The sequence below is a fragment of the Cucumis melo genome, chromosome 8, assembly GCF_025177605.1.
Source record: "Cucumis melo cultivar AY chromosome 8, USDA_Cmelo_AY_1.0, whole genome shotgun sequence".
NCBI lineage: Eukaryota > Viridiplantae > Streptophyta > Magnoliopsida > Cucurbitales > Cucurbitaceae > Cucumis > Cucumis melo.
Window position 1 is genome coordinate 7131972 of NC_066864.1, and position 24119 is coordinate 7156090.

General features: G+C 29.7%; 2 protein-coding genes and 1 long non-coding RNA gene across 4 annotated transcripts; all 3 read right to left on the reverse strand.

Annotated features, from left to right (window-relative positions):
- Positions 1-305: 305 nt before the first annotated feature.
- LOC103485252 (uncharacterized) lies at positions 306-2668 on the reverse strand. 2 transcript variants are annotated; one of them, XR_007823195.1, is made up of 6 exons: positions 2335-2668; positions 2137-2252; positions 1337-1590; positions 1071-1232; positions 817-968; positions 306-700 (listed from the first exon to the last, which is right to left on the reverse strand). It is a non-coding gene; the product is annotated as an uncharacterized LOC103485252 (long non-coding RNA). The 2 variants fall into 2 exon arrangements; XR_007823194.1 differs by having other exon boundaries at positions 1337-2252; positions 2335-2659.
- A 4292-nt stretch (positions 2669-6960) lies between these two features.
- On the reverse strand, positions 6961-9977 carry LOC103485254 (actin-7). Its single transcript, XM_008442791.3, has 5 exons — positions 9655-9977; positions 8743-8815; positions 8214-8607; positions 7513-8126; positions 6961-7417 (listed from the first exon to the last, which is right to left on the reverse strand). Exons 2-5 carry the CDS (start codon positions 8800-8802, stop codon positions 7352-7354), a joined length of 1134 nt encoding a protein of 377 aa, XP_008441013.1. The 5' UTR covers positions 8803-8815; positions 9655-9977; the 3' UTR covers positions 6961-7351.
- Positions 9978-19843: 9866 nt separating this feature from the next.
- On the reverse strand, positions 19844-20889 carry LOC103485255 (RING-H2 finger protein ATL78). Its single transcript, XM_008442792.3, has one exon. The coding sequence runs from the start codon at positions 20767-20769 to the stop codon at positions 20104-20106; it is 666 nt and encodes a 221-aa protein (XP_008441014.1). The 5' UTR covers positions 20770-20889; the 3' UTR covers positions 19844-20103.
- Positions 20890-24119: the final 3230 nt, after the last annotated feature.

Genomic DNA, 24119 nt, shown 5'->3' on the forward strand with positions numbered 1-24119 from the left:
TCAATCAACGATGAGGGATTGAATTGAAAAGTGTTTTAACCCATTCACGAACCTCCTACTCATATCCGGTTTTTAAAATACCAATATCGATATTGATATCGAGATTTTAATTTTACAATTGTATCGATAAAATCAATGAATATTGGTAATCAGACAATTTATAAGATTTTATTTACATTAATAACTAACTAAGTTGTTCCGATCTCAAATTAAGTTTATGAATATTGTTGATATAGTATTTCTATTCCCTAGACTGAATAAATAACAATGTTTTTTTTAACCTTTTATAAATATTTATAAAGATGTTAAAAGATATCTATAGATATTTATTTAATAGCATTCTTAAACCCTTCAATTTAAAAATATGTCAATGTATGTACTGATACGTCACGCGTGTGTGTATATATAGTACAGCAAATACAATATATTAGATGTTTGTTTGATATAATAGCTTACATTATCGTATAATGTATGCTATAGATGAACAATACATATGTTTAGTTAAATTCCAAATTAGGTTACAATGATTTAAGACTTGGAAGAAGAAATTTGGTTGATATCATGTAAATCTCCGATTTCCTTTTCTGGTGGAATTGGATTAATATTGAGATTAATTTGTGTATTCTCATGATCATTTTCCTTGCTTTGTCCCCATAGAACACTGTAGAGGCTAAGAACCAGCAATATTCCACCTATTAAACTGTTCAAAACAACACAATAACATATTCAATTGTATGCAAAGAGATCTTACAGGATGTCTCAATGAAGTGATGAGAAGTAAAAAGAGAAGATATTGAGGGTAATTAATTAATTTACCTTCCCAAGCTGGCTCCATCGGATAGTAAAAATTGAGAACCAATGAGAGTAGCAATGAGATTCAATGGAGTTGTAGCTGCTATAAAAACTGGACCCTTCTTCTTGAGCACCCAACATGTCAAATAGTTCCCAATGCAGATCACAAAAATTCCCTACAAATTCAACAACCACTTAATTAATTTTGATTCCGAATTTCGAGCGTGGAGTACTGTTACATACACACATACAATAATGAAAGGGAAAGACGTCTTTACACAGTAAAGAACGGAAAAGAGACGAATGTTCCAACCCAACTTCCATTCTGAAGGATTTGATTCAACTGCAATGGCCACAACAAATGTTTGGAAAGTGCTTGACAAGGTTTGTCCACAGGTTAACACAAGTGGAGATGGACAAGCCTCCTTCAAAACCAATGCCTAAAAGATATACAAGGTAACATTAAAAAGAAGAAGTTAGCTAGTGTTATGAAACTTTATGAAATAGAATAGAATAGAAGGTAAAATTAATTAATTATATGTACCTGAAGAACGAGCCCAAAGGCCAGAAGAGATGGAAGAAATGAGAAGCATAAAGCAACCAAGAGCCCATGTGTGTTGAGGAGAAGAATTAGAAGGATGAGAATTATGGTGTTGAGTTTCTAAAAGATGATAATTGAAGAGTGGTTTCATGAGAGGGCCTTTGTAAAATGCAAGTATTGAAACACCAACGACACACAATATCAGCCCTCCTACTTTTGCCATTCCACTTGCTTTTTTCACCTTTAATTTCTCCATCCTGTTCTCAAACCACCATCGTTTTGTTTTCAATTATACCAAAATTAACTAAAATATTTTTACATCTCAATCAGAATCTACTATATTATTTTATTATTTAAATCAATTCTCCCCTATCCTTGTTTTTTTTTTTACAAGTTGTAATCAACCATCAAATTGTTGGCAACTAAATCTAAAGTAATATTCTTTAACTAACAAACAAACAAATAAATAAATAGGTTAAGTGGGAGATGATGAAGGGCGCACTCGATTCACAATTATTTCCAAGATTAGGGGTAATCCTTCCAATTAAATTAAAGTAAATGACAACATAATTAATTATATCTAATCAACAAATTTATTTTCTTAGAAAACGTACACAAATTAGTGTAAATATCAAAAGGGTTCTTATAATTCATTTTCAATTCTTATAAATTTAGTTAAATTTGATCAAATAATAACTATATGAACTTTCAATACCAAAACACCAACAACACAAGAGGCTAAGTCTCGAGTTCAAATAATGTAATAGATAAATATATATGTTACTAGGAACTAGAAGTAGTACCTTAGAAGAAGAGCAAATAAAAAAGTGGTGACAGGAAGAGCATTAAAAGCAGCGCACCAGAAACTGCAGATGTATATTTAACACCTAAACTATAAGCTATCAACACCAACATCCTCCTGCATGCATTTCTCAATTAATTACTAAATTTCTTTTCTGATCTTAAAAAGAAAAAAGAAAAAAAAAAGTTGTAAAAATTACCCAAGTAAAGCCAACATGAAAATCTTGAACATATCTCCTATCGATAAACATGCTACTTCTTTTCTACCACACATCCATACAAAAAAAAACAAGTGTTATTCGAAAGAAATGTTGTATGAAAATAGTGATTAATAAATTTAAAATTAGAAAATTAATTACCTTTTGAAAAGGATGGTAGGAGGGATAAGGAAGAGAGTTCCAAAAGCTTGCCTATAAAAAATAAAAATGAAGTTGTTCATACCAGAAGTAAAAGCAGCTTTTGCCAAAATACTCATTCCAGAGTATGTGATTTGAACAACAATGGCTCCAATCAGAGGCTTCTTTAGTTCCATTCTTTTTTCTCTTATCAAACTACCTTCTACATACATATGACATATATATATATATATATATATATAACAAAAATGTGTGTTTTGCATTTTTCTTTTTTCCCACTAGAATAAGGGGAATTTTTCTGCCTCATCACATGTTAATGTTTTCTGATTGATGGCCTGAATATTCCAAAGTTTAGTGCTTTGTTTCTTTTTTATTTTCTCAAATATCAAAAGTTTGAGACATGCTTTTGTTTTATCCACATATTATAATTCAAAATTGAAATCATGGGAAGATATGATTTTGATAAGGTTGTTTGGCCATCGGACTATTAAGAAGCGGAGTCTATGTTTGGCTAAGTGTTATTATAAATCTAGGATTAAGAAGTCTCTTATTTCTCCTCTATCACTATTTCTCACTCACTCATTTTTCCATTGTCATTATTCTTCACCATCCAAAGAATTATTATATATTTTACAAATTTTAATTATGCCACAAGAAAAATCATCTAACGAATTTTGTAGGAAAAATAAATCTACTTTGCAAAAATAACTTAGGAATATGACTTGTTAGGAAAAATAAATTACAAAAAATACATTTACAAAAATAACGTAGGAAATATTAGTTAGGAAAAATAAATTATAAAAAATACATTTGCAAAAATAACGTAGTAAAAATTATTTAGGAAAAATAAATTACCAAAAAATAATTTGAAAAAATATCTTAGAAAAATTTTATTTCCAAAAATTTAGGAAAATTGTGTTAAAAGTTAATGCTTAAACATAATACGAAAAATCAATTGTGTTAAACTTAGTAAAAATGGTAATTCACAATTTCATCAATTTATTTCAAGGTTTCAAAAAAAAATGAACCGACAATCAACAACTTTTTGCCATGTTTGCTACATAAATAAATAAAATAATAAAAACAAATATTGGTATTAGATGCGTAGCGGGTAAAATGAAACTATACTTAAATTTCGTTAAATCAAATTTTTTAGCTTTTATTTCTGAATAAACCAAATGAATAATTTTCAAAAAAAAAAATCCAATTCTAAAAATCTATTTTATGAAAAGATTGAGCATAAAACAAAATTTGTATCATAAATTTGAAGAAGAAAAGAAATCATATAATGCTTGTGTGTTATAAAAAGAAAGATAGTATATAGCGGTTAAAATCATGCAAAAACTTACATAATTTTTTTTTAAATTTTGTTTGTTTTAAAAACTTATAACTTTTTTAAAAAATCACTATTGAAAAAAAGAACCCAAAATAATGAAAAAGACCGGTAATTTAATAATGAAAATGGAGAATTAGTAATTAAACTTTCTTCTAAAATTATTTGTACAATATGTAATGACTTACGTAAAATGTAATCGAAGAAATGAACATCTTAATTAACAAGCTTTAATAAAATCGATTGAAAAAAATGTGTATTTCACGTACCATATATATGCATAGCAAAAAGAATAGTGAAAAACCAAGTTTGAAGCTAAATTTATTAAATGAATATCATATTAACAAGATCTAACAAAATGAATTAAAGAAAAATGTATATTTCATGTACAATAGATATGTCAATAAAAAAGAATTGTAAAAAACCCAAATTATAATAATCCACCCAAAACACAATTTATAATAATACAGATTATAATAATCTTCACCCAACATAGCTTATAATAACACAGAATATAATAATTTATACCCCAACTACATACTATAACAACACGAACTATAATAGTTTGTATCCCAAACGCATATTATAATAACATAGACAATAATAATTTACACTTTAAATATAGACTATTATAATTTTCAAATTATTATAACCTACGGACTTACTCCAAACATCCCAAAAGAATATGAATCCAATCCATATAGTTTGTATGATATTTCTTAAAATCTAAAATTGAAAACAATTATTATAAGAATTTAGTCTGTTGTGTTATGATTTAAGTGGTGAATTTTTAAAATGTTCACCCTTTTTGCCTTTCTTCTTTATGAATGGAATTTCACTGCCTTCATGTACGTTGTCATTAATTGGTTTGTTGAATTTCTCTCTACGGTCATGGATTTTTATTGCAGTCTATCATTTCCTTTGAAAATTGATAAGTACTGATAAAGTTTTAAAATAATAAAAATGATACTAAATTAATAAACAAGAAGAATCATCTCTATGAAAGTGTCCTATTGACTATTGAGTTAATGATTTTTTCACAATAACTTTTCCACTTGAGGGATTTTCCTTTCAAAGTGTTCCAAAGGTTTCTTTTAAATTTATTTTTGTATAGAAAGATTCTACTACGATTTTTCAGTAAAGAAAATGAGTTTGGTTGGCTCAACGATTTAAAAGATTTTAAATATTTTTATCGCACATTTCCTTTTATATAGAGAGACATGCACACTCACCATTTTTGTATTTTTTTTTTTTTTTAGTGTTCAACAATGTGGGATGAGAATTTGAGCATTATACGTTTACAATATAAGTTAAACGAATGACTCTATCCTGATGGTGTTAATGCAAACTAACTCAGATCTAAAAACCAACGAAACCTAACTTTCGATTTGTGTCATAAAGCAAAATAGTTAGAGCTGTAATACAATAATCATTTCAATCATGATAAATTTTTGTAAATCATTGATAGCTTGAAAAAGATGAGTCTTTTAAGATTCTACTCAATTTAAACTACTTTGTGATAAAGATTAACGAATCGTCTTGAATCGCCTCCATCACAAAATCATAGCATAATGTTTTGTAACATCACCGTGGGGCTTAAAACAGGGACAGAGCACTGTTTCTATAAAAGAAAGGATTCCTAATTAGAGAGTGTTCTTTGATGTGAATTGAATCATCCAGATAAAAATCTCACCGTGTAATGTGCTTAGCCATTGTTTAAGAAAGAACATTCTTGAACTTAAGCTTTGTATGATGGCTTTGTAAAAAAGCCTTAAAACATCCTTTCGTGCATATAGACACTTATTCTTTAATTTTGTTTAGAATTACTTCTCAAACTATGATTGGGCCACTCCTAATGTCATAATTCTGTCTCCTTATTGAGATTTGAATTTCCAATAGTAAATAACTTGGAACCAAAGTGTATGATATTTGTCCATAACTTCATTCTGCCGAATTAATAAAAGAATATGAACTAAACTTTTAAAAAAAATTGGTTGATTTCCTTATATGACATCTTTTTATGCAAAACAGTCATCAATATATGAATTTTGGTTCAACTTTTTTATATTTTCGAGAACTTTTTTAACTTTAATTTTAACGTCAATTCCAATCAAATCTTGAATTAGAGTAGAATTCAATTTTACTTCAACAATAGGAATTGGAATCTGAAATTCCAAACCCTGGTTTGAATTTAGAGTATGAGAGGACAAAAATGCCCCATTTTATTGGCGATAATTGTCTTTCGTAGTATGGACGTTTATGATGAAGTTCAATGACTAAATTTGGTAATTGCGTTTCCCTTAGTTGTTGTGTCTTTTCAATTTTCAAATACCCACTTCTAGTTCTAATGACACCACTAACCTCTACTATTGTTCAACTCTCCCCTATGGTTTCCATTACCACAACACCAATACTAAATATTAGAAAATAAAAATAAAACCACCACTTTCACTTTTTCTTGTATCCCCTTTAGGAGGGAAAGGAAATCCAAGTCTCAATAGTCTAGATATGTATTCGGGTCTATCTGCTATGGTTTAAGCTCGGCTCTTCGGTGTACTCCACATCAATGTCAGTTGTACCATACTTTCCATCATGGAGTCTTCGTGGCACTTCTTTGCTCACACTAAACAATTGTCTTTCACAAATACTAGTACACCCGCATCCATGTGAGTGAAACAAACTTAAAACTTAAAACGAAACTTCACTGCATGTGCACACTTCCAGTACAAATATTTAACTTCAATTTTCTTCAAGAAAAAAGACGTGTTTAATAGAAGTCGATTACCAAATATAAAGGATGCAAAAGCTATCTCATTGAGGATTGAAAAAACAAAGAGGATAATTCAATGAGGGAAAAAAACCACAAGAATACAAAAAAATAGATGTCATACAGGCAATGAACGTATGAATTTACTACACTAATATTTCAGATTAAACCAAACAAAGGGGAAGAAGAATCATGAAAGAGAGACTTCTCTGAAAAGCTCAAAAAGGCCACAGAGAATTTAAGATTTAAAATTCCATACCAAGTTTATGACTGAAAAACTGACGCTAATATTTCGCATACAAATAAATATTAACATTAATGTTCTCAGGAGAAAGAAAGAAAGAAAAAACCTTCAAAAAAGAAAAGAAAATTGAAAGAAGAAAAAATATATATTTAGGAAAAGCATCACCAATCACTCTTCTGCTACAAATATCCCTAAATAAAAAGAAATGGTTGAACCACAGAGATGACAGAACAGAATAGAACAGAATCCTTTTTTGCCCAAATCTGAAGGGTCACACCACAGCTATTTGTAAGCTTCCAACAGGCCACCAACACCCGTATGATTGGAGAATCAAATGCCATTTGAGATACAACAAAATGTAACACAATCCCTTCAATTCAATAGAACAGACCCCCCTTTTTTCTTCTTTGACGCCAACCAATCTCAGTTCAACATTACATGACACAAAAAAGCCAACTAAAGGGAAATAACTCACCATCATCATCATCTTCTTCATCATCAAAGAAATTGATAGAGCTTAGAAGCACTTCCTGTGGACGATCGATGGGCCAGATTCGTCATATTCACCCTTTGAGATCCACATCTGATACAACAAAACAGAATTAATGACTCAATGAGTATACTTTGTGAATTGGACTAACAACTACAGTAAAATACTGTGTGGAAGAGCAGATTTACCTGCTGGAAGGTACTTAGAGATGCAAGAATAGACCCTCCAATCCAAACACTGTATTTCCTTTCAGGTGGTGCAACAACCTTAATCTTCATGCTGCTGGGAGCAAGGGCTGTGATTTCCTTGCTCATCCTGTCTGCAATACCAGGGAACATAGTTGAACCACCACTGAGGACGATGTTTCCGTAAAGGTCCTTTCTGATATCTACGTCACACTTCATGATGGAGTTGTAAGTAGTTTCGTGGATTCCTGCAGCTTCCATACCAATGAGAGATGGCTGGAATAGAACTTCTGGGCAACGGAATCTCTCAGCTCCGATGGTGATGACTTGTCCATCAGGAAGTTCGTAGTTCTTCTCAATAGAGGAACTGCTCTTTGCAGTCTCAAGTTCTTGTTCGTAGTCAAGAGCAACATATGCCAGCTTCTCTTTCATGTCACGGACAATTTCCCGTTCGGCAGTGGTGGTGAACATGTAACCTCTTTCAGTGAGAATCTTCATGAGAGCATCAGTAAGGTCACGACCAGCAAGGTCCAAACGGAGAATGGCATGAGGAAGGGCATAACCCTCATAGATGGGAACAGTGTGACTCACACCATCACCAGAATCCAGCACAATACCTGTCCAAAGTAGGTTCTTTTATCAATACCAAATTATATAAGTTCAGAATTACATCATTGTCATTCAAATGGAATACATATGCATACCAGTGGTACGTCCACTAGCATAGAGGGACAGAACGGCCTGGATGGCAACATACATAGCAGGCACATTGAATGTCTCAAACATGATTTGAGTCATCTTTTCTCTGTTAGCCTTTGGGTTGAGTGGCGCCTCAGTCAGAAGCACAGGGTGTTCTTCGGGAGCAACACGAAGCTCATTGTAGAACGTGTGATGCCAAATCTTTTCCATGTCATCCCAGTTACTGACAATACCATGTTCAATGGGATATTTCAAGGTAAGAATACCTCTTTTGGACTGAGCTTCATCCCCAACATAGGCATCTTTTTGGCCCATCCCAACCATGACACCAGTATGTCGGGGACGACCAACAATACTGGGGAAAACAGCCCTAGGAGCATCATCACCAGCAAAACCAGCCTGCATCATAAAGCATGACATTAAATTAGGAGGATAAAGACGATTTTCACCATTATGAAATAAACTAAAAATCCTTGGGAAGAAAAACGAACACAAACACCAGTACATGCACTATAGAAGAACAAATAAACTTACCTTCACCATTCCAGTTCCATTGTCACAGACGAGGGGCTGGATATCCTCGGCATCGGCCATTTTTTTTCAAAACCTGCACAAAACGATGTAAAAATAGAAATTGAATAAATAAGCCACACAAAGCAATCTCTTAAACCATTCATTTACATTCCATAAATTCACGTCATATAATTGATCATCCCGATTCAGCAAATAATACAGGAAGAACCAACAAACTACTTTCAAAACAAATAAAATAATCCAGACACAAAAAAATCAACCAGGTAATCAGATATCTTAAAGATCTTACAAATGAAAAGGATTAAAGTTCCAATTTTTGCATAATGCAAGATCACAAGCTGACCATAAACTCTAACCATATCCAATTTCAGATCGAGAAGCTACGTGAACTAACACAAAAGCAGAGTATACAATTTACAAAGCAACTAAATCATTCCAAGCATGAACCAGAACAGCAAAACAAAAAATAGAACAGATCGACAACGAAAAATCCAAGTCAGTTCGTCCTAAACAAAAGCATGCACTAATCAACAGAAAGCCATCCAGCTATGCAGGATTACAGAATTGCATGCAGAAATAAAAAGGTACACAACTCCAAATCCTAGATCTCAGTTCCGTAAGCACAGACAATCAAAACCCAAATGGAAAATTTCAGATCAGCAAACAAACAGAAAGAATCTAGGTAGATTGTACGAACAAAAACCTCGGATCCAGGGCGATTAAAACAGAATTCCAAAACAAACAGCAAGATCAGCCAAAATTGAAGAACCGCATAAGGGAAAATGAGTTAAAAGCAATAAAGTAGATAAATGAGAGACGAAAGCAGCATAATTTGGGAAAAGAACGATACCCCAGATGAAAAATGTAAGGGAAGTGAGAAGATTTGGTAAAAAAGGGAAGAAAGAAACAAACCTTGGATGAAAGAGAGGAGAATGAATGAAGGAAGGAAGGAACGAACGAAGAAGAAAGAGCCAACCCTCCAAAGAAGAAGGTCTGGCTGAGAGAGGAGTGAGTGTTGTCGACCTAGGTGAGTTGAAAGACGAGAATAAGAGGAAGAGGGAAGAAGAGAAACGGGGGTTTATAAACAGAGAGAGAGAGAGAGAGAGAGAGAGAGAGAGAGAGAGAGAGGAAAGAAGGGAAATGCAAATGCAAATGCAAATGCGAAGGAAATGAGAAATTTGGAGAAGGAATCATTTCGACCACGAGAAAAGATAGGGTGACCTGGCTGACAGCCTTTCCCAGCCCCATTCTTCCTTTCTTCTTCCTTTCTTTTTCCTCTTTTTTCATTTCTTTAATCTCCACCGTTGGATCTTTATTTTCGGCTTCTGCTCGGCTTCGGCTTGTTGAGAATTTGGAATTGGAGCCCCCAATTTTTTGAAATTTGAAAATTGAATTTGTGTTTTTTGGTTTTATGATATCGCTTTCATTCACCTCTTGTGGCCTTTGCCTTTCTTCAATTCATAAATATTCATAAATTTATATTATGTCCACACAATTACAAAAAAAATATTCAATTGGAATAATTTCTTCACCACCTTATAAAATATGAACGGTGAGAAAATATAATTTTTTTTCATTCCAACCATTTTAAATAACTACTATGTGTTTCAAAATCTAACCATATAAAATATTATAATATATATATATATATATATATATATAGGATTATAATTTATTTCCTCCTAGTTTACCGATTACTAAAATATATTATTTGTTTAGGTTAGAGGTACAAATTCTCATAGACACCATCATGTTAATATAAGAGTCGTTTTAGTATAACAATGTCGGGGCAAAGAATTGAACGTATGACCTATAAAGAGGATGATCATTTTGATTATTGTTGAGCTAAATTCACTTTAATCATTGATTTAAAAGTTAGAACAATAGAAAATGTTCATTATTGTCACCGATGAAATTCGTTGATATAACTTATGATGGAGGTAATTTTCTTCCCAAATTGCCTCCATTACAATCTTTCTTGTTGGAAGATGTGGTTGTTTTTTGAGATTGTAATTTATCTCTTTGTGTACATTAAAGTTCAAATATTCAAATTATAGATTTCTTGGTTATTAAAACATACTATATTTTAATCGAACTATGCTCGTTGCATCTTTCTTTACCTTCTTTGGTTGGTTTAATTTCATGAATGTTTATTTTTTTTCAAAAATTAGAAGAAAAAAGAAAATATGAGAAACGTATTATCGATGTTAAAAGAATGAATCTTAACCTTTCAAACATTTTACCATTTACCATATATAATTTTTAAAAAACATTAAATCACTTCAAACAAATATATTTTTCTAAAAATTTAAAACATAAATCATTGAGATAGAACAACAATTAAATAATAGATTTATTTATTTGAAAAAAAATGTTTCACAATTAAAGGATAATATAAATTTCTCTTCAAACCAACAAACAAAAGTAAAACTAAAAGTGATCATGTATAATCCTTTAATAGGTTAAAAGAATTACTTAGAACATTAATAGATGGAAACATTGATAAAGGACACATTACACATACACCTAACTATTGTACTAAAATGAAAAAGATTGAAGTTTGGAGACAAACTTCAACACGAAGAATTGTTTCAACAAAAACAATGTCACTATGGGGACACACAATAATCAAACATTTACCTTTCCATTTAAGCCCAAATGTGATGATTTCTTTAATTTTCATTGACCATGTGTTCCTTCATAAATAGTAAACTTCTCCCAATCCCTTTACATTAGTGTAGCCAAACCATTCATTTACTCAAAATCTTATAATTTATATTTTGAATATTCTCCACAACAATTTTATAATACCTTACACATGTGGGTGATTTCATCTAACTAGGTTCTCACATACAATAAAGATATATTGGTTGATGATGTATAAAGTTGTTATATCGGCTATCTTAGAGAAGGTCTAATAAGACTTATAGGTAGGCTCAAGATTAGAAGAATTTGAGAATTGAGGATTGGAGCAAAACTCTGACACCCTACAACCTCGAGAGATGTATCCACCTTGACATCAACAATGTTACATGTTAGATAAGTGATAGAGGAAGGGTATTATATAAATAGTTCAATTTAACTATCCCCGAGAAAGAAGCAAGTAACATTTAAATGTGAGTTCAGGACCTTTTAATTACTCTTTGTGTTTTATTGAACAATTAATTAAGTTTTTATGCTAATTAAGACATTAAGGTGTGTTAGGTTTGACATTCAGACCAATGCGAGTAACATTCATGTTATATGTAAGCTAATTCTCTCTTGTTTTTTTTTTTTATTGAGATATATGTAAGCCAAGATTTCTAGTCCAACATATCTATAGTTTTTTTTTGCTTTCTAACAAATACGATGAAGAATTCGACCATTCGTAATTTCTTCTTGGAAACAAATACGTTAACTAGTTAAATTATATTTATGTTGTCTTTAATCTCGTATCAACATATATATCAAACTAAATTATACGTAAAATATTCTACGAATAGACTAATTCTACGAAGAAAAGAATTATACAACAAAGCATAGACATTTATTTAGAATATTCAATAAAATTGAGGAGATTGATGACATTATAAAAAAGTTATTGAATGATGAAGAAGACACATAATATTGTGAAGAATAATTCTCATTCTCCTTCAATCTTCCAAAGGGATTTTAGAAAAAGCATTTAACTTTTATTTTTATTTTTATTTTTCCTTGAGGAGATTGCAAAAGTGATTTTGTGAGACTTTAAAAATGTTTCATGCCTTGCTTTTAAGATTGCATGTGCAAACATGTGCTCAATGTCTTCCAATATAAACTGTCAGTGGAAATTGTTGGACAGTTTGGTTGCTCTATGACTTTATATATTATTATTATTATCATTATTATTATTGTTCTCATTATTTATTTATTATTAAACTTTATTATTTGTGAAAATAGATCTGCATATAAATCATTTCAATAACACAAAGTTTGAGATAGATCAATATATATAGATGAATTCAAATGTGTGTGTATTATATCGTGTCAGACATACATCCCACACATTTATATATTGTGTGTATATATGTGTGTGTGTGTGTATTCCAATATATAAATTAAAAGAGGTGGGGATTAATGTACACTTTTTGTCAAAAACACTTCAATTTTAAAAATTCACTATTTTGTATATACACTGCTCTTTTATTTAGAATAAGTTGTTGATCTCTTAGTGGCAAACCATTACTCCATGTCTATTCTTCAATCATTTATTATTTTAATTGGATCTACTTTTAAATTTTGGATATTGTGATTTTTATGTGATTTCTAGTGTACACGTCTTTGGAAACTATCAATTTTAAAGTCAACTTACATCCTATAGATGAGGGTGGTTAAAAAGTTTATAATTAGTTGTTAGATGATCATCATATAGTTGTAATTAAAATTTATATATATACATGAATGAATGAATGAGAACAAAAACAAAAATTTAAAAATAGAAGAATATCTCTAACGTCCTAGACTCGAGATTTAGATATGAGTTCATAATCCAAATTTAGCAACTAATGACTCTAACATTTTCATGTGATTTGATCAGTTACATCATTCTTGCTTGTCTTAAAAAGCTTCTAAGAGCGAAAGTCGTCTCAAAAATATTTTCTTTAATTACTTGCAATAATGCTTAGAAAAGTAGAAGGTTTATTAAATTAGTGAGAAAAATGTTTAGGAGTGGATAAAATATTTTTCATATTTAGCAAAGTTGAACCAGCTATATATATGCTATACATGCCTTCACAAGCAACATCATGAAACACTATTTATTACCTCCATGTAATTCATACTTTCTTTTCTACTCAAACACTCATGAAAGATTTTATGTTTGCCCAAACATGGACTTAAAAACTCCTTATGGTCATAACATAACACAACAATACAGTTCACACTATGAAACATATTATATCCTCGTACATTCAATTAATTCTTACAAATTAATCATACTAGATTATGTACAACACTTTTGAGTTATACGTTCAAACATCGAACCAAATTAATAACACAAAATCACCAAGAAATAGAGAGAAAAATTACTTCAAACATATTTAAAACAAAAAAAAAATATATATATATACTTTTGATCGATATAACATTTAATCGTTTGATTCTTTAATTAATAACATGTCTTAACCAACTGAACTATATTCAATTCATTGTACTTATAACGGACGCTTATTAGTTCTATAGTTTAGTGCATATCTACATGTGATGCATTATTTATTAGTACTAATATAAGATGTTTTAATCTCTATTAATTTAAATCACAACTAAGACCATCTACCTTGGGGCACCCCAAAAAGAAGTGAAAATCTCAAAAGGGCTGTTTTGGAGAAATGTGAAATGTTTGTTGAGGCAATCAAAGACACAATCCTAGTTAGTGAAAAAGACTAATTTACCCTTGTTTTACAAAAAGAGATCGATGATCACTTGCTAAAAAAAAATAATACATAGAATATTAATAAATTGATAATTAAAAAGCCAAAATCATCTTTATTTATTTATTTATTTATTTATTTTATTTATTTATTTATGTCTAAGTAAGTAACAAAAATGTATCAAATTTCAATCTAGAAAAGAAAAAGAGGAAAAGTAGAAATGTGAGTTGGAAATGAAAGTGGGGGGAGGTGTGTAGAAGTAAATTAGAAGCAAAGATTTATTTATTAGATTTAAAGCTTTAAAGTGGGGTTTGGTAGTGAGTTTGTGTTTTCTTTTAGGGTTTAATAATGTATTGTGTGTGTATTTGTTTAATTTGTAGCCTTCAAGCACACAATTACTACACTACAAAACTCTATTCTCTCTATCTTTACCATTATTATTCACTATCATTATTCTTATTACTTCATTTTCAATATTACACCCTCATTCAATCCAAATATCAAACCTTTCCTTTTTTTCTTTTCTTTTTTTATAAATATAACTTCAACATCTTTTTCTAATTATTATTTTTATTTAACCATATACAAGAGAAGAGTGTTGGAATGTATTTATGAAGTTTATTAATTAGTTATTATTCAGTCCCTGTATATTATTTTATTTTCTCTTTTGTCTTCTGTCCTCTCTCTCTATTTTGATCGACACAAATTGCTATAGGTTATTATTTAATAAAAAATATATTGTTGATTGAATCTTTTATTGCTTTTGAAACACCATTATCTATCAATAATGTCGATAAACGATAGAAGTTTATATTTGTATCTGTATTAATAAAATCTAAATTTATGCTAGAAATGATAGAATTTCTATTCACGAAAAAAGAAAACAATAATTGGAAAGAGATTTTAAAACATTGTCTATGGAAGAAAGTCTCGACTTGCGAATTATTCAAAAGAAACTTGTCCATATTTTCTTATATAAAAATTATTTTAATCATCTAAAGTTATTTTAAAATTTTGTAATAAATACTTCTGGAATTATTAGCTAGAAAGAAAAAAAACAATTTTGTTTTAATAATAATTTTTTTTATTCAAGAAACCAATTAAAATGAGTGTTTTTGTTTTTCTTTCTTAGGAAGGTAATGTTGTCATTATATTTGTGGTTGAGAACATGTCACACATGATATTATTCTATGGATTTCATTTATCTAGGATTGGATATTCATTAGGATCCATATATAATATAAACCCTAATAAAAAAAATGTTTTTTTTTAAAAAAAAATGTAAAATTGTATTTTTGTATATTAGCATTTAGTTTATGTATGAAAGAAGTCTTTAAGAAATGGGAAATTGAGAGAAAAGAGTAGTGGTGAAGCAATGAGGGAATGGCCCATAAAATTGAATGCATATTTTGAGGCCCACTCCTTTTGAAAGCTTCAACTTAATTTGTTTTTGTCTTCGAGGATTTGTTGATGGTGAGAGTTTCTCAAAAATTGTGGGTCACAATAAATTCAAATACATTTTTTTTATTATTATTTTAAAAACTCTTTCCTACATCTTAAATTTTGCTATATTTTTTTTAAAAATGCTATGATATTAAATTCTAAAGTGAAACTTTAGGGAAAATCAAATTTGGGTCGTGTATTTTTAGCCAACATGGAATCTATTTTAAATGGGGTTTTTTTTTTTTTTTTCCTTTTAGAAAAAATCTGATTTTAGAAACTGTTTTTAAGTGGAAACGTGTCTTCAATCAAATAGCACTTTCGTCCAAAATCAACTTGGATCAACTAACCTAAATTTTTAGCTCAATTTTTAATAATGTAGCCCGATTTTTCAAAATATTTGAAAAGTATTCCTCCATAAGGGGAAAAAAGATCATCTTTCTAAAATTTATTTCATTCTCACCTTGGATTTAATTGATTGCTACTAATTATAAAATATTGAAATGTAAATATGAAATTTATCAACAATACACACATTTGATGTCAATTGAAGTGATTTTGACAAGAAAATAAGAAATTGTTTGTGTGTGTAAATGTGGTATAGTATATAATTCAATATGCTATACAAATGATAATACTATGAAATGACATAAAGAAATGGGCTGAGACTATATTACATATGGACTACAAACTGGAGGCCCATAATGACAAAAAAAAAAAAAAAACCAAAAAATTGGGTCTCAAACTATTTTAACCTATCAATTATTAATTGATTGATTAATTTCATATTTGTATAATTGGATATAGTTGGTCAACTAATTTTTTTTTATCCATAAATCATAGTTGAAAAGTTTATAAAAGAGTTTGGTTTTAATCCAACAATTACTCTCGACTCATTAAGATATCAATTATTACTTTTTTTTTTTTGTTGTAATATTATAAATTTAGATCTCTATCCACTATATACCCTTAAACCAAAGTCTTAAAACCTTGTAAATATGTGATGTTGTATGTGACAACATCATCTTAGTAATGATTCCAATGGATGATGAATGAGAGGTGAACTTTTGTTTATGCTTAGAAAATGGGTCTCCAATGAATATATATAACATTATCTTTGTGGTGATGTGTTGGATGAAACAAAAATTACTATGCTTTTCTTTAACCTACAAAAATGAAGAAAACATAACAACTTAATAAACCAACAAATCACGAGTGAAAGGTTGGTTTTCCAGCTAGATTATGTCGAAAATAAAATCTTCAAATATGGTAAGTTAAGTTATGAATAACCGAGTAATTACTCTTGCAGTTGATCAAAAGAAAACCTTTAATATATAGAAAAATAGAAATCGTGAGTAGAATCGATAAAATTTTAAACTTTAATTATTGGATATTACATTTTCCCAACAAATAGATTTCAAATTATAAAGGAGTCAAATTCAACCCATAGAAAGAAATAAGCCAAAGAGTTTTAGAGATACATTCATGCAAAGTCTCAATAAGTTCAACCAACCTAATTATGCTCGATAAATGTTTTTTTTCAAACAAAAAGTAACCTAACATAATAATGTTAGATATTTCATTTTAAAAAATATATATATTTTTATGTAAAACTTTAATTTTTTATTTAAAAATTAAAGAGTAAAAAAAAGCAATAAATATCTTTTTTACCATTATAAAGATAGAAATTCAAACTTTTGACTTTTTGTTCTAGAATATAATACATTAATTTATTAAACTAGTTGGTTTGAAGATTCTTCCTTAGACAAACTCAACCTTTTGTTATTATCAAAGGAAATACTTTTAAGGTAAATCAATTTTGGCATGAACTGAAATTGTTTTTATAGAAAAATCTAAAATCATTTCAATTTAACTTTGGAGGAATTAGATAATAAGTGAGTTTTACTGGGTGATGGAGAAGAAACCACTCTCAAAATAGCTAACTAATAATATAAACATATATTAAATCATTAAATGAAGAGGGGGACATATTATACCAAATGAGCTATAAAACAACCTTTTGCAAAAGTATTAGAAACATGAAGGGTAGAAAGATATTAGAAATAAAGATGGCGACAATTGAGTCGAGGTCACATACACACCACCAACAAAATCCCACGAACAATGAAAAATAAAGGAGAAAAGGAACCTTTGCACATGCTACATTGCCATAAGAAAACTCATTCACACTCCCAATTAGAGCATTATATATATATATATATATATATATATATGGAGAGTAGGGTATTTTAATTTTGCATATAAATGGGGTTGGTGTGTGTGTGTGTGTGTTTATGTGTGATTTTGTATTATGTCCTCTTTGCCAAACCCAACATGTGAAGTCTATCATCCAAATTCTCCCTTTTTAGTACATTTTATGTTTTGCTTTTCACCCTCAGCTTCCATTTCTATTCCCTCTCATGTCTTCCATCTTTTTTCATTGATTCTTTCTTTCTTTTTTGATGCGATGGATTCACAAATGGTAGATCAAAACTTTTTAATTTCATACTTGTCTGTTTGGTTAGACAAATCAAAAGTAGTTTTTTTATAAATTTAACGACAATTATGTAAGTAATAATACATTATAACGTACTTTTTGAGTAGAAACATATTCGAAAAAAAATTACTTTTCTAATGCAATTATTTTTTTTTACTATTGATAACCATTTTGAATGATTCAGAAAATGATATGAAAATTTTCAAATTATATTATAGCATCAAATCTTTGTATATGTAAAGAAAAGGTAAACATTTTTTTAAGTTGATAAAAAGTAAAAGTTGTAAGATTTATTATGAATGTTAAAGAAAAATTATGGGTAAGATTCACGTACCTCACTTTCATCATATATCTCAGTGGTGAATTTGTACATTTCAAGAGATGAGAATGCATGCTGACAAAATAAAATATGTCTATTGGTGGAGTAGTAAAATCTTCTTCGATAGATAGAAATTATAATGTTGTATTTATAAGAAGATAAACCTAAGATTTTATGTATTAACGTTTGTATTAAGCTAAGAAAAAAGCAATCTAGCCAAATGGAGAAGGGAGGAGTTGGGTCTCTACAAATAGTGTATGCCCTCGAGAATAGGTTGCCTTGAGTCCTTTGCGATAGTTGCTTTCTTCCTTTAGTTTGGATCTAGTTAGGTCTTAAAGTTGTATATTTTAAGTTCGTAGACTTCTTTTGTCTCAACTCACATTTAGATAGTGTCGGTCTCAAACTTACTCATCATTAAACACCTTTAATTAGATCACTGTTCAACATAACCCATTGGTTACATTTTTTTTTTGTTTTGGGCAACGACACATTAATTTAGAGTTGTTTTTGAAATTTTGCACAAATTGAGAAATGGAAACAATTTGGCAAATAGTTTAATTGAATTCATTTTCACACCCTGGTTCTTGCTGGACTCAAGAAATCACCCACTTATACAAATAAAGTTCTCAATAATTGATTGAATCCAAAAAGGTTTGTTCTTCCACTTCCAATTAATTAACAAATTCAGTTTATAATTAAATATTGATTATTTTTCCCAGAATTATTGATCTAGCTAACAAATAATTATCTTTTTATCCTTTCTCCAATTAATTAATTTCTTCCCTTTGCCAACAACCAAAGCAATTTATTATTATTCTTCCACTAAATTAAACATTTCTTTTTAACAACCTCACAAATATTCAAAACAAACTTATCCATTAATCATCTCATTTTCTTCATCCACACACCCACTTCTTTCATAATCTTAAATTCAATCATTATTGTTTAATTTAATTTAACTACAACCACAAACCATTTAATTTTACATTGCCTCACTAAACGTCCATATCTGGTTCATCTATCACCACTACATTCATAATTTACTTGAATCATCGTTGTTTACTTGGTTGAAATTCAAAATGATAATTTTAATTTTCAACTTTTAACGTTGTATAGTTCATTCTATTTAGTCTCTAATCTTTACTAACGATGCTAACTATGGTAAATATTTAAACTTTTATGATGCCTATTGAAAGTCTCAAAGTTAAAGTATTGACATTTTTCCTTTGAACGAAATTTCTTATCACCATTTTATCATCTAAGAGAATTTGAAATTTGAGATACAATATATAATATAATAGAAAAAATCTAAAAGCTTAGAAACTAAGATGAGTCCTTGATATTAACAAAAATCTTAATAAATTGTTAAAAGGTTAAAGGTTTAATCATCGGTGGTCATGTACTAAAAATTCATTTTCTTCGAGTTAAGGCTTGCTCAAACAATCATAGATATGAATATAATTATAATAAACCAAAACCTTTTCATTTAATTGGAAGGAAGGGAAAAAGAGACTGAAAAAGAGAAGATATTTACATTTGAATAGGTACACTAATTAATCTTAGCTTAACTAGACCTTTCCTTGTAATCCTAATTAATGTTTTTTAAAAAAAGTTGGTTACTTGTAAGCAAAAGCAAAAGCAGCCAAAATGCTCCATCAATCACAAAAAACAACCCAACCCCACAGTTCCTCAGCTAAACCCCACTTCCCACTTCAATCTCATCTACTCATACTTTCCCTATAGTTATTTATCATACCTTCCCTTTCCACCGGAGCAATAACAACATTCACCTCCACCTCCTCCGCCCGCGGTGGTTCAACAGAGGATGAACTCTCTGCTGCCGTTGCAGCCGTTGTCACGGGCGTCTCCTGCCCGCAGCCGGCGGCGATCTTATGGCAAGTGTCAGTAAGGCAATTGCGGCACTTGGGGCAAGAAGTATGAGAACTCAACCATTTATCGATGCAATGAACATGGAATCCATGATAACACTTGGGCAATACACGAACCCGATCCCCTGCTTCAAACTCCAACAAACAAATCACGCACTCCCCATCAATTCCTCTCAATTTATTCCCTTCTTTCGAGTACTCAACTGTTGGGAATTTCTTTAAGACGTTTCGTCGAACACCTTTCGGATGTACCACTAAGGCCCCACCACCACGCCCACCTGACACCGTGGCTAGCAAAGTGGAGCACCTCAACGCGCATTTTAGGATGGCGTTGAGACCCAGAGAGCAAATTAAAGCGCAGAGTAAAACTGAAAGAACCATTACTACGTTCATGTCGAAGCTACCGAAGCCAGGACGGGGCTGCGCTAGCTCCGGCGGACTGGCGGCGGCGGTGGGGGAGGGAAGGAGAAACCTCCTTGAATTGGAGATAGACATGTGGGTGTGAGGGAGAATGTTGAAAGTTGAAAGTTGAAAGATTGGAATGTTGGGAATTGTAAATAAAATTTTGTTGCTTGGGAGAATAATGAGGGAATTTATATAGCAAAAGTGAAATGAGTGGATTGTGGGGATTGGGGGAAGAAGAAGGCTGACGTGTCCTTATATATATATATATATATTTAAATAATTGAGTGTCGTGTTTTTTTGTTATTATTACGGTTTAACTTTTAGTTTAGTTGATGACTTTTATTATTATTATTGTTATTGTTATTATCATCATTTTTTTACAAAAAAGAGTTCTTTTTTGTTTGTGTTTTTCTTTTTATTTTTTATTTTTCTCTTCAAAAGCTTTCTTCACTATCATTTTTATAAAAAAAGAAAGACACCCTTTGTTTAAAACAAGACTAAATTTGATTAGATGAGGTTAAATTTCTACATGATTAGAATGGTAATTGAAAATCATAGACTAATTCTATTATGATTTATGGTGTGCTACTTATGTAGAGAATCAAATGCCGGCTCCACTAGTTCTAATTATGATGGAAATTGAAAAACAAAAATCTACTACTCATGTAGCACTACACTTTCTTAGTTTCTTTATTTATACTATAAACTTATCTCCAAAAATGTTGAATTTGTGTAACTTGTTTTTAATTTGTTTTTCATTAGAAATTATGGAATGTGTTAGGTTGTATTATCTTTCCTTAATATTTCTCGTTATATATTTTTATATTCATCAATGATGCGATGTCTTTGATATTAAATTAGTTTTTAAGAGTTTATACTCTTTTTTTTTTCTTTTCTATTTTAAAAAATATGTTGCGAGTTAATTGATAATATTTCTCAAAATTTTAATGGTTTTTAGTGATTTAGTTGAAAACAATAATAATTTTAGTTAGTGATTTAGAATGATTTCAAAATAGCGAAGGGATTTGTATGGCTTACACGAGGTGTGCTATTTTGTGGGACATTTGGAAAAAGAAGAATTGTTTTGTGGTAGGGAAAGAGATTATAGTGAAATTCGGTCATTGGATTTCATGTATCTCTTTGAGCTTCAATTTCAAAAACCTTTTGTAATTATTCATTTCGTAATATTTTAAACTTTTTTTTAGAAGTTATTTTCGGTGGACTAGTTTTTTCTTTTTATATATCTATACCCTTCGTATTCTTTTATTTTTTTTCCGTTAGTTATTTCTATAGAAAAAAAAAGAAGAAGAAGAAGAAAAGAAAACATAGAATGGTTTTAGAAAGTATTGGTTTGTAACAAGCACTCAATTAATACTCTTCGATTTAAATGCATGAAATCATTTGAATTTCAATATATAAATGTACAAGTGAATCCATAAGGAAAGATACTTCATTATCAACTCCTTTTTCTCTTCTTCTTAATACAAATAATAGATTACTCATATTTCTACCCTTTTGTTTGAGAATAAATATTTAGCTGTGAATATTATGAATGAATTTCCGATTATGCAATTCCTCGTATTCTCTTGAAATTCAAGAATATATATGACACAACAAATATTAAAATTTTACACAAATGAGAAAAGAAAAAAAACCATGGTTTAATAATGATATTCCATCCCAATATTTCAGCCTTTCAGAAGTGTTAATAGTGATCACCTATCTAAAATTTAATATTTAACGAATCTCTTGACACCCAAATATTGTAATGTTAGGCGAATTTTCTCGTACAATTAATCGAAGTGCATGTAAACTAGTCAAATACTTATAAATATAAAATACAATATAGTAATAGTTATAATTCCTTCCTCAAACTTTCAAAAGTTAAAGTGAAACAATCAAAACCTGAACAAGGATTAAAACTGAACCCTTAAACTTATAACAGTTATGGAAATTCGACTCTCAAATGATAAAAATTGAAACCGTTTTTAACCCTTTATAAATTTGAGAGAGATCCAATTTTAGGATAATTTTTGTAATTTGCCCGACAAGGGTGTGAAAAGTCAAAATCAAAGAAAGCATCTTTGATTTTTCAACATCGGCATTCGGCTCTAACTTGTTTACTATTGGGAATGTTCTCCCTTGTCCCATCCTATCCAAAATATTTAATCCTTATCCCCCAAGTGTGGAAATTTAATTCCCTCTCTTTATTACAATCTTATATTGTTTTTACAAATTTACTTAGAAATCCCTCTTAAAAAATTTGAAATTTTTTGTATATTTTTAACGTCTCGGCCCCTTTTAAATTCAACCCAAAAAGATATTCAATGGTAGAAATACTATTTTTATTTCATATAATCTCAAAATTGATTCTAAGAAAAGTTGCCTTTGTTGCTTTAAAAGAACCAAGTGAGGGTGGTAAAAATTTGGAAGATTTAAGTTTGTAGTGAAAGAGAAATATGTGGTAGGTATGCCTGGTATTGGTTTGGTCAATATCCCATCCTCACCTATTTAAAGAAGATTCTCTTGAGAGGGCTTATTAGGAGTAAAATTGACATATCCAACCTTCAAAAAAGGTGCAAACTGTATGTAAGAAAAATCCAAAAATATCCCATATCTAGAGAGATATTTTTGGGTACCTGCTTTGATTTGAATTGATAAAGAAGTAGTTAAAATTTTGTGAAGGTAGAAATACAGAATGATAAGGAAGTTAAGATTATGATTAAGATGTTAATAATAATGTCACAATCAAGGATGGGATGATAAGCCCACCAGATTCCCCAATTAAAGATATTATTCTCTAGTGGGTTCCAATTGCAAACCATCCTTTACATCAACAGCTCAAAATGCCAAAAAGCTTTGATCTTTATATATAGATTATTTTATATTGCTCTATTTCTTCAACCCATTAATTAAAAACCCTAAAAGAACACTGTTTATGATATTGAAATTAATATTTTCTGTTTTACAATCATACTTAAATTTTGTGTTACAGCAGTATCCAACTATCCAATATAAATAATTTCTTCTAATTAATTAATACGCTTTCTTAAACTTTGTTTTCTTAAAAGGAAAAAAAAAAGTGTTTCTGTTTGTTTTTCTTAATTTAATCAACACATTATTTAATACTTTTTTTTCTTCTTCCAAATCTTTAAATAAATTATCAACTAAGAACTATAGAGACACATTTACCCATATGAATTTCATTTTTAGTCAATTTTTAAAAACGAAAGTAAAGTGTTTAAAGATTTAGTTTTTAGTTTTTAAATTTTGGTTTGCTTTTTAAAAACAAATTAATTTTTTTTTAAAATAAAATAGATACTTAATAGATTTAATTTTAGAAGAAAATTAAAAATAAAATGAAAATTGCTTCGTAGATAAGGTTTGAAGAATAATTTTGGCAAACTTTATTTATGCGTCCCTACCCTTTTTTTTCTTTT

Coding starts and splice junctions, on each gene's coding strand:
- LOC103485255 (XM_008442792.3), bottom strand. CDS start 20,769: ATGTCTATCTCCAATTCAAGGAGGTTTCTCCTTCCCTCCCCCACCGCC.
- LOC103485254 (XM_008442791.3), bottom strand. CDS start 8,802: ATGGCCGATGCCGAGGATATCCAGCCCCTCGTCTGTGACAATGGAACT. Junction 8,608..8,742: donor ATGGAACTGGAATGGTGAAG/GTAAGTTTATTT, acceptor TTTATGATGCAG/GCTGGTTTTGCTGGTGATGA. Junction 8,127..8,213: donor TGCTAGTGGACGTACCACTG/GTATGCATATGT, acceptor TACTTTGGACAG/GTATTGTGCTGGATTCTGGT.